This window comes from Passer montanus, unplaced genomic scaffold (genome assembly GCF_014805655.1).
Source record: "Passer montanus isolate IOZ18808 unplaced genomic scaffold, ASM1480565v1 scaffold17, whole genome shotgun sequence".
NCBI lineage: Eukaryota > Metazoa > Chordata > Aves > Passeriformes > Passeridae > Passer > Passer montanus.
Genome location: NW_024364270.1, coordinates 8116818 through 8136426, shown reverse-complemented (window position 1 = coordinate 8136426; position 19609 = coordinate 8116818). Strand labels below are relative to the sequence as shown.

The following is a 19609-nucleotide window of genomic DNA, read 5'->3' as shown; positions in this document are numbered from 1 at the left end:
CAAGTCAAGCTGTAAGATTTCCTAAGAAATGTTGATTTAGCTCCCAATAATTCTGTATGTCTAAAAAATTTGATTGAATGTCCAAAATTTCAAACAACTCATTTCAGTAATACCTCACTTGCAGTAAGGCTTTCCTCAACCATTGTTACAGTGCTTTATAAATTAGGTGTCTTTGGGTTTTTGAAATCTTAAAGACTTATGACTGAGGTTCAGCTAAAATTATTCTTGCATGTGATCAAAAAAGCTTTGCAAGAAGGACACTAATTCAAATTTGAAGCTGTTAGAAATGTTCACATTTGTTCTGTCAAGTTCCGACTCTTTTTCCATTTACTCTGATTTATTATTTGTTCCCCTCATAGGTGCCTATCTAGTGCCATACTTAGTCTTGCTACTGATAATAGGGATTCCACTCTTTTTCTTGGAGCTTGCTGTTGGGCAGAAGATCCGTCGAGGGAGTATTGGTGTGTGGAATTATATCAGCCCCAAACTTGGAGGAATTGGATTTGCAAGCTGTGTAGTAAGTTTTTTAACACTGTGTCGTTTGCTTTCAGATGTTGTGATTTAGACTTCTTGTTTTGCTGCAGGGAAAGGCCATTGATTTATAGCTGGGCATCAAGGTCAGTTTACAGTGTTTTTGAAGATCTTAGAACTTGAATTGATCCATTTAAACCGTTGGCATATATGTGTCTGTTAAGTCAGTCAACTTGTATTTTGTGATTCTTTTGAAATTGTGGAACAGAGTAGCTTTCTGGAGGAAAAATGCCACACAGTAGAGGTGTGAAATAAATAAATAAATATGGAGAAAAGTGAAAATGTATAAAATGTCAGGTACTTTAAGGGGACACGTCCTTCCCTTCTTCTTCTGATTTAGTTGAATAAAACAAAATTTATTTAATCAAGTTCATTGAATGATGTACAGAAATATGTAGAAGTTCAGCAAGCATTTTTTTATTTGCTTCATAAATGTAACTTTTTGGTTGTTTTTTTTTCCCTTGTTCCTAGGTATGCTTCTTTGTGGCCCTGTACTACAATGTCATTATTGGGTGGAGCCTGTTTTACTTTTCCCAGTCTTTTCAACATCCATTACCGTGGGACCAATGTCCTCTAGTTAAAAATGCATCTCACACCTGTAAGTCTGTTAACATAAGGTTCTTAAAAATCATATAAAGTATATAAAATTTGAGGTTTTCAAGCAAAAAGGAGAAAAACTAAAATGCAAGAAGATATCTGTGTGCAAAAGTTCTGTTTGTGTGTTCTTAAGTGTCCTATAAGAGCACTGTTTTCTATGTAAATTAATAGAAATGAGATAATCAGTCCTTTGAGTTTTGCTGTAATGAGATAATCTCTTACAGACATATTCTATAGCAGCATGAAACGTTCCTTATCCCCTTGGGTTTGGTTATCTTATAAGAGTACATATTTTGTATTATTATTGCTATTGAAATATGGATTCTTTCTTATTTTCCTTTTTTTTAGATCCTAAATTTTCTTTAATTATCTTTTGTTGGTTTATTTACCAGTTGAATAAAGAATAACCAGGGATGTTTGAAAAGTTGCACCTTTTTGTAGTGTCTTTTCCAGAGTTGCTTGCTTCAGTTATTATTCAGAAATAGTACTTGTGAATGTTAACACACAGTCAAACTGAATGTATTCCGCAAGCTACTGTTCATTATTTGAGCAGCAGTGGTTGTTTATGTACTCTTGTGTCAGCCTAACTTGAGCAGAGGCCATCTGAACTAAGCTTAAAAAAAGAAAACTATTATATTTGATAACATCTTACCATTATTAAGTTATTTCAGTGAAGATCTGTCGTCCATGTTAGGTTAGGTTAAAGAAAGTGTATTTTTCCCTTTTTTTCATTAATTATCTTGCCTCAGGACATGCTTACATGTATGGTTGATTGTCAGGTATAAATAATTTATAAAGAACTTAAGTAAATATTTTCTCTGAAGAAATCTTTCTATTCATGTGTTACATGTCTAGATACACACAGTTTCTTAAACTCTTTGGTAACATGACTATAACAGAATTACAGTATGATCCAAAGAATCACTTCTGGAATATACATAGCAACTTCCATTAAACATATCTGTCTAGGAACCACTTATTCCTTTTCTCATCACTTTGGTATCATTATGTTATTATTTTATTGTTTATAATAGTAGTTAAGTCCCTGTTTACTTGAGCATATCAAAGCAGACACAATGATTCATTTTCCATATATCTTCAAATTTGTGTTCAATGCAGAGAGATAGTTTTCATAGTATCATATGCAGATAATGTAATTTTATTTGTGATAAATGGAATATATGTCTTCGTCTAAGCCTGCCTACTGTTTAGTTCTGAAGTGAGAAATAAATTCTGCCTTGGACGAGTAGGTTTAACTGTAATGCAGAGGAATACATTGTCCCAAAGGGGTGTTTTAAAAGATATACCCAGAAGCTTTCACTGATAGCACTCACTTTTTCTTTTAGACAATGTCTTAAGACTGTTCTGTGAGTTTAGTTTTTTAATAAATTATGATGGCACAATTAGAAATATTGAGGAGTGATAGAATCCTGTTATGAAATATCTCTCCTGAACCCTTTCTTTACTTGCTAACATCTCTTTGACAGTTGTGGAGCCAGAGTGTGAAAAAAGTTCTGCAACCACTTATTACTGGTACAGAGAAGCACTGAATATTTCCAGCTCTCTGTCAGAGAGTGGGGGTTTAAATTGGAAGATGACTATCTGCTTGCTGGCTGCTTGGGTCATGGTATGCTTAGCCATGATCAAAGGCATTCAGTCTTCAGGCAAAGTGAGTATATTGTTTACCTGCATGACCTTGTTTTATTTTGAAGCATCTCAGGACATTTCTGTTTACCAAACTGTCTGTTTGTTCTCACGAAATCTGTAGGAGCAGGTTAAGTGCTTTGACTCACTCCTGCACTTGTATAATCTCAAGTAGAAGAATATTAGTAGTTAAGTATTAAAATTCTATCAATTTTATTGGAAATGGGAGTTTTTTAGTGGGAATTGAGATCTGAAGAAGAATAATTTTGCTTCTCATCAGCATAGTTGTTGCATGTAACTGTACCTCAGCTTTATTGTGCAGTATAAGTCTCTGTGTTTTGAGTGTCTAAGGAAATAAGTTTCCATGTGTAGTCACCGTATGACTGCAGTGCATTCACATGTGCCTGCTTCTGGCATTAACACAGCAGCTTTCCAGGATTCTAGATTGTTTCTTTTGTCTAATGATTTACCATCACTCTGCATCTGAGTACTGTTACCTTCTTTCCTTTGCATGCAGCCAGCTGGATTTGCTGGTGAAAGGTTTGCTAGATCTCTTGATCTTGGTGGGATTTTCAGAGAAAAAATAATTTGTCCCAGTAGCAAAATTCTTTGCTATTAAAAAGTTTGGCACTGACATGGTGATTTGTGACCTAGAACTAGCAAATCATTTTACTAAGCTTTACAGAATAAATTTTCTTTTCAGTGATGGGTAACGAAAGACCAGATTTGATTATTATTTTTTGTTGTTTTGACAGTAAGCATGTGATTGAATTCATTGGTTATGTACTTTCTATGGATTATTGTCCCCTTTCTTTCTGAAGACAAAATTAGTTTCTATTCATGCTGCCTGCCTTTGCCATACCCAGTCAACGTGCTTTTGTAAAGAGAAGCATTTCTGTAACAGTTTATGTCTTTGTTTTCATCTCATAGAATTAGCTGCCTACCTTTGCCATACCCAGTCAACGTGCTTTTGTAAAGAGAAGCTTTATGTCTTTGTTTTCATCTCATTGAATTCATACTGAATTTCTTGGAGGTCCAGACACTCTTTATCAGTTAGTGATAAATACATCAGGCAGTTGTATTGCTTTTGTACAGTACAGAATTGAATTTCTTTTACAATCATGTGATTTTGCTTTCTTCTGCAGAGACAAGGGGAAGGGGAAGTGTTCTGTGTATTTCATAGAGCATATGATTATCAATTCAGTCCTATATCCAAAGGATACTGTGTAGTGAATGAACATATTTAAATGAAAGTCCGTGTTAAATGTCGTGTTACATTTTTTCTTGCGTTCTTGTATTTCAGATCATGTATTTTAGTTCCCTTTTTCCATATGTGGTACTTTTATGCTTTCTGATCAGAGGATTGCTCCTTAATGGGTCAGTGGATGGAATTCGTCACATGTTCACCCCTAAGGTATGTACTTAATTTCTGTTTGCAGGGTATTAAAGTTTCAGTGGCAATTTGACCATTTATGAATGCTCTCATTTAAGCTTATTGTTTTCATAGAACATTTGGCTGTATTTCTGTTTGCTTAAATTGCAAAATTTTTGTTTATCTTAGTGGCACAATACCAAGCCCTAAAGTCCAAAGGCTCTAGGTGTTCTAAGGGTCTGTAGAGTTACCTCTCTTATGTGAGGGCTCTCAGAGTTATTCGCCTCTACAAAGCTAAACAACTGAGAGTGTAGTTTAGAGGGTTCAGGAGGTTTAGAGAGCTCTAAATACTGAAAAGAGAAGTTTGCCATTTTCTGATATTGAAATGAATAGTTCTGGGTTGTCAGTGCCTTATTTTGCACTTTTATCATGTCATGCATAATTAACTTTTCCCTTTTGGAATAGAGCATTTTTTTTTCCTCCTTTTTAGAAAAAAACTTAAAGCTGTTTACATAGTAGCCCAAAGTACAGGTGATCTGTATTTAATAGTGAAGTAGTGTAAGTACTCACCACTCAGCTTTCCGTATCAATTTTCTTATGACATGCCAAGATAGCAGCAGTTCTAAGCATATTTTTTTACTGCCAGTATTTTTGCCAGGAACGTGCCTTACACAGCTTTAGGTTTTTTAACTATGGAGGTGATAAGGAGTATTACGAATCACTGTTTAGCTCGAAGATCTAAATTCTACCCACATCTAACTCAAATGTTTGCAACTACATCTATACTATAGGAACAGCATGTTTGGATAGTCAGAGCCATGAATAAGTCTGGGCTTCATTTTTTGTTTTGAAATGGGCTTTCCAACAAGTCCACAAAATACAGTTGAGAAGAACAGGACTATTATTTCAAAAATGAAAGCTAAATAATGAGATAATCAAAATCAATGCACATAGTGGCTAATGCCAGATGACAAGGTGTTGTCAGTTGTTTTGATTACAGCTGTTTTGAGTCTGGAGAATGTCATCCTATAAAAATTGCCTTTGTCATCTCTCACATTGATGCAGTGATGTTTCATTTCACTCACTGTCACCACTTTAGAGAGACATGCTTGTGCAGAAACTTGCAGGCTGCTCAGGCAATTTGAGAAACCTGAGGAGGGGAGAAATGTAATGCCTACTAACAAGAGAAAGTCTAAAGTGAAGGTGAAATACAGACCTCTATAAAGTATAATTTGGTTTCTCAACTACAGTGTTAATGCTTTCTTTGACTGGAGAAGTACCACTAGATACTGAGGGAAAAAAAATATAAAAGCTGCCCTTGGATACCAACACCTCTTCAGTATTCACTACTTCATGCATTATACTTAAAAAAAGTTGCAGCTGGTGTTTACTTTACAGTTACATTATTCTTAATTATGCAAATGTTTCAACTGTTCATTTAAATGATACCAGGGAAAATGGGTTCTTAATTTCTTCTGACAGTTTCCAATTTTGTATCAAAATTTAAGGTGTGGTTTAAATTTGAAGATAGGAGGCCTGTATGTCACATGTATTATATGTGAATATAAACCTTAAAAAATATTTCCATTATATTTTTTTTGTACTTGAGCACTAATTTGGACTGTAGGTTCATTTGAGACTATCTGAAGAAACTCAGATGCTTGCACCTGTTTCACTCACTCCACTGTGCTAACACTTGGGCATCCAAGCTCTAAAAAGGAATGCTAAACCAATCTAGCATGAAAATTATCCAGGTAGATAGATGAAAGAGGGAGAAGCACCTTTTTGGCCCAATTAGCTCAACAAATGACCACATTTTGAGCACAGACGATTGCAGGAAATTTCCATCAGTTATGGCAGCGCAGGAGAGGACTGGCACACATTGGTGCAGGTGTGAAAGTGCAAGACTAATGCAGAAGAGGAGAATTTCTCTGTTTGGCATGTCTGTTAAACAAAGCAGAAATTCTAATTCAGAAAATTCATTGAAAACCTAGAGAAAGGTATATGAAAAGCCCACTTAACTGCTGCATTTAAACTGTGGGATTATATGAAGCTGAAGTACAGAGACTACTGTACTAGTAGCAAATACAATACCTAGTAGCAAAACAATCTAGAGTTAATTTTGAAAGTCTGGGCTACGTATATCCAAAAACACACTACTTCTGATGGTACCAAAGGATATATGATAGGAAGCGAGAAGTGTTTTGGTATTTGAACCAGTTACGGATTTGTTAAAGAGTTCCTTGCGCTCCCTCTGGTGGGAAAGCTCTGGCATGACAGTGACACAGTTAGAACTACCTGCAGTAGCCGCTTGTGCATTGTAATTACAATCTGAATTGTAAGTCAGGAATATGTTTATTCTCATAAACACCTTTTCCCAATTTTATTGTATTTCTACTATATATAAGTGAATAAAGAAGCTTTCTGCTCCCTGTCTGTAATAAATATTATATCTCCATGGGAAACAGACATTTTATTCAACATGTTGTAACAATAGCAGATTTATTTCTCCTCAGAGTAAGACAGTCAGTCTAATAATTCTGGCATCTGTGCTGATGCTTTTTTGTTTTACTTTTATGAATAAACCTAGGGCTTAAAGAAAATAAAAGTCACTTGCATTAATGGAGGCCCTGAATCAGCTTGAGCAAATCTGATGTTTAAATTTGATATGTACTTAATTCTTTTTTGTGATTCAGTGTCTAGAAGAATTTGAGATAGATGATGACTCATAACTTTGTTACAAAGCTGTTTTTTTTTTTTTTTTGAGCAGTGCAGTTGATCTGCGTGAGCAATACTTTTAAATTTTTTGATAAAAGTCTTAGTTGACCCTGAAATACGTGACCTATTTAACATAGGGTTAAGTTCAAGGCATCTGACTTAGGAGATTTGACTCATGCACTATACAGGTTATGGTGGCAAGTGTTCATCTCATATATTTGGTTTTGCTTTACATATTTTTCCATGTAATAGAATTCCATATAAGCATGTGTATCTCATGTTCACCTTCTTTTTGTTCATTTGAAAAGTAACAGCAAACCAACTTTAATCATACTCATTGCATTTATTAAAGTGGTTGATCAATATAAAATATGTCTCAAGTCTAACAGAAATAAGTACATATACTGTAAATAAAAGAATACTGTAAAAAAAGTTCTCTGTTATTTCTCAGTATAACTAGCTGCTGTTTCAGTTACATAGTTCCAGTAGTGTTGGGAACATAAGTATAGCATGTTTCTCCTTGATGTTTAGATAATATAAAAGAAATAGAAATTCTGGCCCATAAGTTTGCCAACTTCAGGGGTTGCATTCAGGTTTCATTTTGTCATTAGGAAAATACAGTTGTAGTGGAGTATTAGCATTTTTATGATGTAGTGTTTATTCTGTTGTTTTTTTTTCATATAAGAGAAATGCATTTTATAGCTGACATATATTATATCTAATTTCAAACAGCTTGAAAAAATGCTGGAGCCCAAAGTGTGGAGAGAAGCTGCTACTCAGGTGTTCTTTGCCTTAGGGCTTGGATTTGGTGGAGTCATTGCCTTTTCAAGCTACAACAAGAGAGACAACAACTGCCATTTTGATGCTGTACTGGTGTCCTTCATCAATTTTTTCACTTCTGTCCTGGCAACTTTGGTGGTGTTTGCAGTTCTGGGCTTCAAAGCCAATATCATAAATGAAAAATGTGTTACCCAGTATGAATATCCATTTATTTTTTTAATTATTTTATGGTTTATTTAATTTATAAACTAACACAGACCACTGAGTTTGCTCTCTCTGTTTTGTTGTGTTTTACAGAAATTCAGAGAAGATTTTAAAACTTTTGAAAATGGGCAATCTCAGCCAAGATATCATTCCACATCATATCAATTTCTCAAGCATTACAGCAGAAGATTACAATTTAGTTTATGACATTATACAGAAAGTGAAGGAAGAACAGTTTGGTTCTCTTGGTCTGAAATCTTGTCAAATTGAAGATGAACTTGACAAGGTGAGATTAATCTTGAATACAGAGATTAGGAAGAGATGAATATTTGAAAGCCTGAAGTAAGCTGTGACGTGTACCTACACAGAGTATCAGTACAGTGTACCTGTGAGCTGTGCACTTGTAAAGACCTGGATGGAAACATGGTTACATTCCAGCTCACTTGAGGACTTTTGGGTCTGGTGTCTTAATATAGTCTTCACTGATTTATAATATATTTTGATCATTATACCATTCTTCTCAGGAGGTGATAAGTTTTTTAAGCTCTGTTTTTCAGAGGAACTGAGCCATGAGGGTTTTTCCAAAGGCTAAACAGAAGTGTTACCTACTCAATGTCACAGGCTGAAAGATACTCTAGTGTTAAGATACAATTATTAGATATAAATACTACTACACTAAAACAGAAAAATTATTATCTACTTATTAGGTAGTTGTTTAATGGGTATCATCCTGTTTTGAAATCTTACAGTGAGCCAAATCTGTAACAGAAATTATAGCTTTCTAGCTTTAGAGAGGCAATTGCAGATTGAAACACTGACTTCTATATAGTTTCACCAGTATCTGAAGATAAAATATAAAATTGGTGACTTAGACTTCTGAAGTTCCTATACAATGGCCACTGTTAAAATTTGAAACAAAAGTATAGAAATTAAATCCTTTATATGCTTACTGGAGAAAACAGAGTGTATTTTATAGTAGTCCTATATAGTAGTTGTCATGCAGAATTATTAGTGAAGGAGAGAAAGCAGTTCTTATTGGACAAGATAGGAAAATTCTTCATAATGAGTGCAGTCAGCTGTTGGACTAATCTCTCAGTGGACGTGGTGGTTTCCACGTCGTCGACACTTTTAAGCTGGACAGGGTGCTGGGCCATCTTGTTTAGACTGCTTCTGCCAAGAAACTTTGGACCAGATGATCCATGAGACACCTTCAAACCTCATAGTCTATCATTCTATTAAAGAAATGTGTTAATGCTAATCAAGTTACAGATTCTCACGTTTCAGTAAATAGTATGAATTGGAAGAATTATGCATTAGGTAGCAATTTCCTATTCTGCCTTCAAGAGGCAATCAATGACACCATATGAACACGAAGAGAGACTTGTCAGGCTGTCACACTACCCAAAAAACAACAAAAAAAATCATGAATAATGATAACATTTTGTTTTCCTCACTGACAGGCAGTTCAAGGAACTGGTTTAGCTTTTATTGCATTTACAGAAGCAATGACCCACTTCCCTGCTTCTCCCTTCTGGTCAGTCATGTTCTTTCTCATGTTAGTAAATTTGGGACTTGGAAGTATGTTTGGAACCATTGAAGGCATTATCACGCCCATTGTTGATACCTTCAAGGTCAGGAAAGAAATTCTTACTGGTGAGTTACACAAACTTTCTTTTTTCCTTAGAGCAGTAAGCAAAATTTTTTTGGCATTATGATTTTTTTTTTTTTCACGTGAAGGTTTACGGAGCAGTAAACACTGTATTCCAGACTGTACTTCCACGCACAGGCACATTAATATCTGCCAGTAAAACCTTTTCCTGAATGTTGTAGTAGCATAAACACCCTAAAACTTAAATTTTAATTCAATTTCTGTTACAAGTTGCTGTATGGTCAGTCCTTTTGGGCTCTTTCAGACTGCTTTTCATTCCAGCCTGTCACACATTGGAGAGACAAAGGAAAAGGAAAGAGTAAAAATACATTGCAAATTACTACAAATTATTCCTGAGTAGGCCAGATGAAGTCTTAATTTATAATGAAATTTTTATTATGCTAAAATCAGTAGAGTAATTCTCTAGGGAAACATATTTTTTCCCTGTTAAATGTTTATAAAGTCTTAAACAAGATGTCCAGTTGTTTTGTTTGGGTTTTTTATTACTTAAATGCCCTAAGTTATTTGGGGGTTTTTTTATTATTTAAATGCCCTAAGTTATTTGAGGTGTAGCATGTTCATGTATCTTTGATTTGTAGGGATTTCTCTTTTTTGTATAAAACACCAACAAAGGTGTGAAAGTTAGGTTTCTGAAAACCTTCAGGACAGCTGCAAGAGACTTGCTGTGTTATGCACAAATTCATCTTCCATATCAATGCCTATAAAAGGTGGGATAGAAAATAAAAATTAAAAAAATTGCTTTAACATTGTCTAACTCTATGAAGAAAATAATAAACTCTATGAGAGAAATAATAATACATTTATAAGAGTTAACCCCTGATGCAGCAGAGCAACTGCTTTTTTCCCAATTGCTTTGTATACTTTACTGAGATAATAAGTAATATTTGATAGGTAACAAAATCAAATTCCTAAAAAAAATAAATCAATTGATTTTTCAGAAGTCCTAAGTTATTGAGCACTTTTTGATCTGTTTGGTTTCTTTTAATTAAGTCTTAACTTCTTGCTGAATAACCAGTGCAACAATTAGAAAATAGCTGTTCTTCCTAAGTATGTGTGCAAGTGCCATGATTTATAGTCATTACACTGGAGTAATGGAGCATTTTGCAGTAATTCCTTGTTACTCTCTTAGACAAAAAAAATAATTAAGATAAAGAAACATTCAAGAACTGCCTTTCTCTTGTAAATTTTTAAAGTGGTGTGCATGCATGGTTTTAGCTAAACTCAGTTGTACTCAGAAGATTACAACTTGATGTGGTGTTTTATTAATTAACAGAAAAAAATGAAATATCTGGATTATTTTTCATGCAGTGCTGGTGGTATTTAAGAAGGGTTATGGCTGCAGTAGCTGCAGATTTTATGCTTACAAGACAGAAATTTTCAACTTTTACAAAATTGTTGGTACATTTGGCAACTCTTTGAGTTCAGAGAAACTAACTCAAATGCCTAAATTTATTTTGCATTCAACAATGCCTCATGCTGAGTGGTGGAAAGTCCATGAAAACATTATAGAAACAGTTCCTACAAGGTTCAAGAAAGTGACTTCTACCACAGTATTTGAAACAGTATCATTGTCTTACTTTCAATACTTTAATCAATAATAATTGATTATCTTGGATTCATGCAATGGGTGTATTCTGTAAAGATATTTTATGTTTTGACCCAGATTAATTTCACCTAATTTTGGACTACTTAGATGTATCCTTAGCCTAAGTTCCTTGTGCGGAAATAAAAAAAAAGAGCACTTATAACTGTAAGAATCAGTCTTACTGATACTGAACTTACAACTGATTCCACCATTTATTGAAATTTTACTTATAAGCATTAAGTCCTGCTGCTGACAAATTTAGTTGGAGAAAATGATATTGAGATCCATTATACAGGATCAGCCTTTCAAGAAATATATTTTGTTTTTTCCCTAAAGAAGGGACAAAAATGCTGCTTAATGTACAAATAAATTTAAACAGATCCTAATAGAACTTCATGCTATGAATGATCTTTTAGGAGCAGTCTATTCAGCCTTTGTATTTTTTAGAATCATAGTCTTTTTAGAACCATAGAAATGTCTTCATATTATTTTTTTCTCCATATTTTCACTTCTAAGTTCTTTTCACTTCTGAATTCCAAAAAGTAAACTGGTGACCAATTAACATGATATGTGGTATTTTGCCTACTGGTTGATTTTACCTTTGCATTTACATTATGTTTAGTGAGAAATAGTCACTTGATTAATTCCTGCTAATTAATCTCTTAATCAGGACTGCTATGATATGGTGATTCTAGTAATTCTAATTTCATAACTTCTAGGTTTTATAGGAAAGAGGTGGGATTACTAGTATTCTTATAATTGAGAGCCTCTAAACAGTAAAATGTTATTGTCTTTACTTCTGAAATAGTATGTTAGTTGCTTCTTGTCTGTGGAACTTTGTTGTAGATATAATTCACATTCCTGTCCTATATTCCAGTTATCTGCTGCTTGGTAGCGTTTTTTATTGGCCTGATCTTTGTGCAGCGCTCTGGAAATTATTTTGTGACAATGTTTGATGACTACTCAGCTACTCTGCCCCTGCTTATCGTGGTAATTTTGGAAAATATTGCAGTCATCCGAATTTATGGAATAGACAAGTAAGTGAAGGAAGTGTATCTCCCTGTCAATATCAACACCATTCTTTACAATAATTATTACTATTTTTATTATATTGTATGAAGCATTTGCATTATACTCAGAAATACAAGTAATTAGAAAGCATGTCAGTCTGGTCCAGAATCTAGGCTGTTAATAAGAACAGGTTTGGAGCAAGATACACTACATCAGAACAGTGTACTAACACCCAAATAATGATTGCAAGGAGTCCAAAAACAGGAGAATGTAGTAAAAGAGACAAAATTAGCGATTTCAAAAGGAGGCTAGATAGAAAAGTATAGGGAGTTTGTATCAAGAAAGACATCAAGAAAAGGATTTCAGAAATAACCATGGTCTAAGCAACAGATAAGGATGAGTATTTCAATGCAGTATTACAGGCAGCCTGAGAAAGAAACAAAGCAAGCTCTAATGGCAGTAAAAATAAAAAAGTTTCAATTTATGAACTAACTTTAGTTTGGGGTGTTAGGGCAATTCATTTTTCTTTGCATTAGTTGTGAGAGAGGGGATGATAGCAAAAACAGGGTCAAAGCTTACTTGGAAGCAGCACTGCTGACAATGAAGTAAAGTGATCTGTTAGGGAAGAGGAATGACCATTGAGAGAGGGGATGATAGCAAAAACAGGGTCAAAGCTTACTTGGAAGCAGCACAGCTGACAATGAAGTAAAGTGATCTGTTAGGGAAAAGGAATGACCATAAATCCCTTTTTTTTTTTTTTTTTTTTTTTTTTCTTTTTCTTGAATTCATTTTATATCTAAAATCACCAGAATGTGTTCAGTAGGTGAGATCAGTATATGCCATACTTAAGGAATAGAAGAGTTCATATCAAAAATAACTTGTGCCATGCACAGGTTGAACAGAACATGCTATACTAACATATAGTAGTAATTAATTATAGTAGTAATTATTGTAGAAATTAAAATGTCCGTAATTCCTTTGCATGAAGAAAAAGTGCAACATAGAATGGGTGGCGTTTCATTTGACTTTTCACTTGTTTGATCTGAGTAATCAGCCAGTCATTTGTCACAATGAAACAAAACTGAAAGAAGAAAATTTAATTTTATGGTTTCCAGACATTGTTTCTGGTCTATGCAAGTAGTACTTGGTCTACTTGCTTGATAAGCAAGTCCCAACTTGGTTCCAACTTGGACCACATGTATAATCCTATAATTGATCATTTAGATATAAAAACACTGCGTGGATTATTTTACACATGCAACCAAAAGATAAAACAGATGACCTGGTTAGAAGGTTGATAATGTCCAAGCTCCAGTGTGAATGGAAGTAGACATGCCAAAAGGCAGCAGCTTACCTGTGAGGAAGTTGATGTTTAGGCATAGCTAAGATAAGGTAATCCTTTGCTTATGACTCACAGTGCAGGCAATTCATATTTTCAGAAGGCGTTCTGACAGGATACAGTGAAAAGTTAACAGCCAAGTTTCTGATTTATAATGACCACCTGAGTATTCCCTCTGGAGTATCCCTAGTATTTCTTTTGATGTGTGTTTCTGCAGAATATCCTTCAGGGACTTAGCAATTCAGTTTCCAAAAGCTGTCAGTATCAACAGCCTCAGGTTGTCATTGGTTGTGATAGTACCAAGGGTTCCCTGTAGACGAAGTTTTGTGTAAATGTCTTACTAGACATTAAGTCTTTGATCAGATAGTAGAAAACCAAAACATAGAATCCAAAGGGTGCTATAGAAAAGAGACAGTGTGTGATTTTCTGTAGCTAAGAAGGAAAATCACACTGAAATCAGCGCTATAAGGAGTTTGAGCTAAAGTAGACTTTTAGAAGAGGATGAGTAGGATGGAGACAATGGAAGACTGCATTAAAGTAGGGATAACAGATTCACGTTCAACTGGTAGAACTGGAAATCTCAGAAAGAGAAGGCTACCTATGGAGGACACAATCCATTTGTAAATTCAGCTCCTTTTAATGATGTGTTTTATTTCAGTGTAAACAAATAATAGAATGCCTCAAGCTGTGCAGTTATAGTATTTTTCTGAGAGTAAATACTATTTTTCTGAGTATTTTACATGACAGAAGCTTCACATGTGTAACTGCTTGGAAAACATCCTTCTATAAGAGCTTTTTTGAGATGCACATTTCAAAAGGGAGTTGGGCCACAAGGGAGTTAAAACAATCATTGCTTGTGCACACTCCAGAAGAATTATTTCTCTGTTTCTCATTCTCTGTTTCTACTGGCTCTGGAACCATGTACTCCATCATGAGTACAAAAATAGGAGTTTTGTTCATGTCTTAACTTAAAATTTTGAGGAGAAAGGAGGCAGTTTTATAGCTTGGCACAGTTTTATTTCAGCAGCTTATATGATGCAAACCATAGCTTATGCATAAAGTTGTTTTTTAGACTGCAGCACTTGTGTAGGTTCAAAACTATAGCTTGGCAGAGTTTTATTTCAGCAGCTTATATGATGCAAACCATAGTTTATGCATAAAGTTTTTTTTTTTAGATTGCAGCACGTGTGTGAGTTCAAAATTAATATTGCACAGTCTGTAAGGTGTGCTGGTAAACAACCCAGTAGACAGTACAAGAAAATGTAAAAAAGAATCTTCTAAAAGAAATGTGATTTTAAATATCTTCCAGCACAGTCCAACAAGCAGCTTACTAAGTCACTGCATTGTACAGGGATTCCTTTTGTTTGTCTGGTCTGAATTACTAGTATAAGCTCTATTTTTCAGACAGTCAAGTAGTTTGAACTACAGCTGCTCCTGTATATCCATTTTTCCAGTGTGTTCATTCCCTCAGGTTGGGTGCTATGTATTGGTTATAGTGCTCAAAATCAGTGTCTACACTAACAATAACATTTTAATCCCTTCACAGATTTATGGAGGACCTGAAGGATATGCTGGGGTTTTCTCCAAGCCAGTATTATTACTACATGTGGAAGTATGTTTCACCCTTTGTATTGTTATGTTTGCTGGTAGCTAGCATTGTCCAAATGGGATTGAGTCCTCCTGGTTACAATGCTTGGATTGAAGATACGGTATGTATGTAGTACGTATGTGTATATGTAGGGTTTGTGTGTATATATGATACCATCATCATCATCATCTTTGTGATCGTATCTGAAACATTTGAGAACACGAGTGGACAAAAAATTACAACTAGAAATTAAAAATCAGTATAAATAATGAAATGGTTGCTTTTAGCTCAAGTAACTTTGATGTAAAACTAATAGTTTTTTAATTTTAAGTAGTTCTGCTTTAAAATATAACTGATAGACACAAACCTGTATGCTCTGGTGACTTACTTTATAATGTATGATAAAGAAACTCTTAATCATGGGAGAGGTTGTTCACATTCATTAAGTCTTATTTTACTGCAGAAAACAGATGATAACCGCATAAATCATTTCAGATATCACATCAGGTTTTTTATGTGTCATAATTCTTTCCCTTTGGGAACACATATCACAGTGTAGGTAAGTAGCTGTATTAAAACCTGTCTCTGATAAGAGCTTGTCTGGTGAGTGGCAAGACAGTTCTGAGCTTTGACTTCAAAAAGAGATTCAGTCAAGGGAACTCTGAAGACTTCAGCTAGTTGTAGGCCCATGAGCCCTCAGCTATTTCTACAGGCTTTTTATGCAAAATAGTGAGAAAATGTCAGAGACATTCATCCAACAAAACTTTCCCAAATTAGCTGTGGGGGGAAGTCACAGCATAGGCAGGTAAAGGATAAACACAGGAGGTTAGCTTAAGTATTGGTAGCTAGTATGCCTGCCTCTATCCAGACCACTGCATGATGCTCAGAAAAATGCTCTTGTTACATTTGATTCTTGCCCTCAGAAATTAGAAAGAGAGATACCTTAGAATGCCAAAGATGCCATTCCTTTCCATGTACAAAGTTAGGCAAGCAGAACCTGTTGGCCGTTGATGTGTGGAAGCAGTAGAGGTGTGGGGTATAGTAGTGCCCCAGCATTACAGTTTACCTGATGTTTATGCAAAGTGCAATAACTGAGATGGTTCCTGTCTAGACCAGCTATTAGCCTACAGAACAAGGGCTAATTTTTCAGGCATAGTTACAGATAACCATTGCACATTTGTCTGTTCTGGACACCCTTTAAAGGATCAGAAAATTACAGAGAAATGTAGCAGAAAGCCTAAAGGGAAAATCTTCATTTGTGTGCTGCTGAAGTGCTCTCAGAAACTGTTCAACAGTGTTTTAGTCCTGCTCACTGGCTGAAAGATAGCAGTCCTACATCTCCATGACTCTTCAAATTTGAGATCTGTAGTGGTGCCTACACTGTGAGTGCCGTGGAGTATGTGCTTGAAAACTGCAGACCTGAATGGGGACTGCAGGATTTTGTTATTTTTCTGGTAAAGATGTATTAATCAATTTTCTGTTGTGTTTCTCAGGCTCAGGAAGAGTTCCACAGCTATCCAACATGGGGAATGATTGTCTGTATATCTTTGATGGTGTTGGCCATACTGCCAGTCCCAATAGTCTTCATGGTACGCCGTTGCAACCTTATCGATGACAGTTCTGGTAGTTTGGCATCTGTATCCTACAAAAGAGGTCGGATAATAAAGGAACCTGTTAATCTGGAGGGAGATAATACAAGTCTGATTCATGGGAAGAGTCCAAGTGAAGTGCCGTCTCCAAATTTTGGCAAAAACATCTATCGAAAACAGACTGGCTCACCAACTCTGGACACGGCTCCAAACGGACGCTATGGTATTGGCTACCTGATGGCAGATATGCCTGACATGCCAGAGTCTGATTTGTAACCACAGAACAAAAAAAAGTGCTGTTTCTTTCTTCTCTCACTGATCACGGCCCTGCTGTGAGAAGTGGCCAGCGTCACTTACTAGGGTGCGATCTCAGGTGCTCCATAGTGACAGTCTTTAAAATGTCATGACTGTGCGTACTGGTTGAGGAAATTCACGTTGGATTAATTCTCTGAGGTTTTATTTGCACTGAAGGAAACAATCAAATGCAATGGCAGAGCCTACATCTGCCAGCATAGCCAAGAATTTGATTTTTTAATTAACGTCTAAATTTAAAGCTTTCTATTTCTGAAGCCCAGGTCTCGCTCAAATGATAAAATATTTCTGAGGTTATATCATTGAAAATAAATTTTTTTCTGCTGAATTTCAGGTTCACTACCAAGTATTAATGGTGAGCTCAGTAGTAGTTCACCAAACCTGTGTTTGTGTAAACACCTGTATATACCTTATGTAGATATGCTGTACTTATTTTATTAGCACTGATAATTACTTAGGCTATTAGCTGAGTAAAAAACAAACCTGCAAACTATTTTCTTATGTAATAGCTGTATAGAGCAATAGTATTAGAAAATCAAGGAGTAGACTTATGGGAAGGCGATCAAAGATTCCCTGTTCACTGGGGACTGCGTAAACTGTGGCTGTATATTTTGTGTAAAATACTTGCTTTTTCAGTGTGAAAATAATGTTAGAGTGAGTCACTCCAAGAATCTTAAGGATTGTGCAGATTCTGCATTTTTTTCTATGCTGTGTGCCTAAAAAAGACCTTGATATTTATTGTGGTTACAAGATTACATATATATTATATTTATATAATATACTTGTAATGTAAATATGTATATTATTCTGTATGTAATCGTTTCAAAAGTTGAAGCAAGATGGCTTTTTTAATTAGTATCCTTCAGTTTTGCTTCTGTTTTATGCAGATGATTTCTTTTCAGTCCGTAAATGTTAAGAATTGTATGGCATTACATTTTAACCAACGAATAAAGAGATTGATAAGGTATTTCACTGTGATATCCTGATACACTTATTATAACACAGCCTGCTTTTTCCTCATCTGGACTACCTGAAAGAATGACATTTACTCAATGAATAGAGATGCTAAAAAAACTTTAAAATAAAAAAATTAGTCATAATAAACTTTTGGACAGGGCCATTTACTGTGAGTACAGGAGGTGATGTGGTGTTGTAAACTGGCAGGATATGCTGGAAGCTGGTACATGATCTACTCCTTACCTTAAAGTGTTTTAAAATTAGGAATAAATTCTGACTTTTCTACCTCTAATAAGCAAAGGGGAGAACTTGCTTACATTGCCCCAGCATCAAAGAACTAGATTAATTTATTTGAGGTAAATGCAAGTCTCTGAGGCTGTCAAGACTACAGTTTTGAGCATGTCAGTATGGAAAAGCTATGACAAATAAATGGAAAGATGCAGAATTTTAAACCAAAATACTTCAGCAACTTGATAAAATTCCTTATGGATTCCTTCTGTCACAGGAGAATAATCTCAGATAATTTTCCACTTTTAACATGAGAGCTTTCAAAATAATTTCCAATCATTGGAAAGTTGAACTAGAAGCATTAGTTGACAAAAAGCTATATTTAATTATCAGGCTTATTTTGCATGTGATAGAAATTGTACACCTTAAAAAGTATTTAAAGAAGTCCTCTAAAATGGAGGAACATAGGGGGTAGAGTTGACATAATTTAAGCAGCTTGTTCTTTTATAACTGATGTATTGGCAATGTTATCCTTTGTGTAGTGGCTCACCATTAGAGACAGAGCAAGCAGCAGCAAATTTCCACCATCATACCACATCAAGCTTCTAATGTGACTCTTCGAGGTAGTTGCCATGCATCCCTCTGTGCCCAGTCCACAGGGTGCACAATTCTGTTCTTACAGATAAGTTACCTGTACTGACATATGCTTTTACTTTTATAAACCCTAGTTTTCAATGTGGAGTCATGGTCAAATGGTTGCTGCTACAGAAGAGCTCTTAAAATGAATGTGAGCAAGATCTTACAATTAAGGTGCAATAACTACTTCTGTTAATGCATCACAAAGGGGACTAATGCTGCTTTAGCTGACTGCTGAAGATTATTCTGCTGGGAATATATGTCTGCCCTTTTGCTCTTTATTTCAACACTTTTAATGAGTATTAAGATTTTTGACTCATTTAAACCACTAGTTCTCAATTGGTTACTTCCTATTAACTCCAGTTAGCACATCACCTCAGCTTCATGAAATGTTTCAGGCTTGAGAAAGCCCAGAATGTGTGTCCTGTCTGCTGTCATATTCAATTTGTAATTTGATAATAACTATGATTGAACATGCTCAAGTGCTGAAGTTCTTTAGCTTTGGTTTAGTATGATGGTCTCTTAAAAAGTCACAATCTGTCCAGCCTAAAGAAGCAGTACTGGTCAAAAAAAGCAGATGTGAAGATTAAAAAAATCTAAAAGTAATTACTATAAAGTGTGACATCCAGGTTCTTACATATTAATAAAAGAACTACTGAAGCAAAGAAAGAAATTGTATGTATACTTGCTGTTAAAGCCAAGGGAATCTACATTGCTTTGATTCTTCAGCTTTGGGAGCAAAGTAGTAAAAGAGGGTAGAAGAGAGAGGTTTCATATTTATCTGCTTAAAAGTCTGTGTGTCATGTCAGTTATAGCTACAATTAATCTGGGGCTGTGAGGGGTGTTGTT

The 19609-nt window shown here is 35.1% G+C and overlaps 1 protein-coding gene across 1 annotated transcript in view; it reads left to right on the top strand.

Annotated features, from left to right (window-relative positions):
• The window catches only part of SLC6A15 (solute carrier family 6 member 15), a 38968-nt gene extending 19587 nt beyond the window's left edge, over positions 1 to 19381 (top strand). Inside the window, exons 3-12 of the mRNA XM_039704204.1 lie at positions 360 to 517; positions 1003 to 1129; positions 2616 to 2797; positions 4076 to 4186; positions 7595 to 7836; positions 7940 to 8132; positions 9307 to 9499; positions 11978 to 12137; positions 14997 to 15159; positions 16532 to 19381. Coding sequence (XP_039560138.1) covers positions 360 to 517; positions 1003 to 1129; positions 2616 to 2797; positions 4076 to 4186; positions 7595 to 7836; positions 7940 to 8132; positions 9307 to 9499; positions 11978 to 12137; positions 14997 to 15159; positions 16532 to 16903 — 1901 coding nt within the window. The 3' untranslated portion in view covers positions 16904 to 19381. The remainder of the gene's footprint in view (positions 1 to 359; positions 518 to 1002; positions 1130 to 2615; positions 2798 to 4075; positions 4187 to 7594; positions 7837 to 7939; positions 8133 to 9306; positions 9500 to 11977; positions 12138 to 14996; positions 15160 to 16531) is intronic.
• The last annotated feature ends 228 nt before the right edge of the window (positions 19382 to 19609 follow it).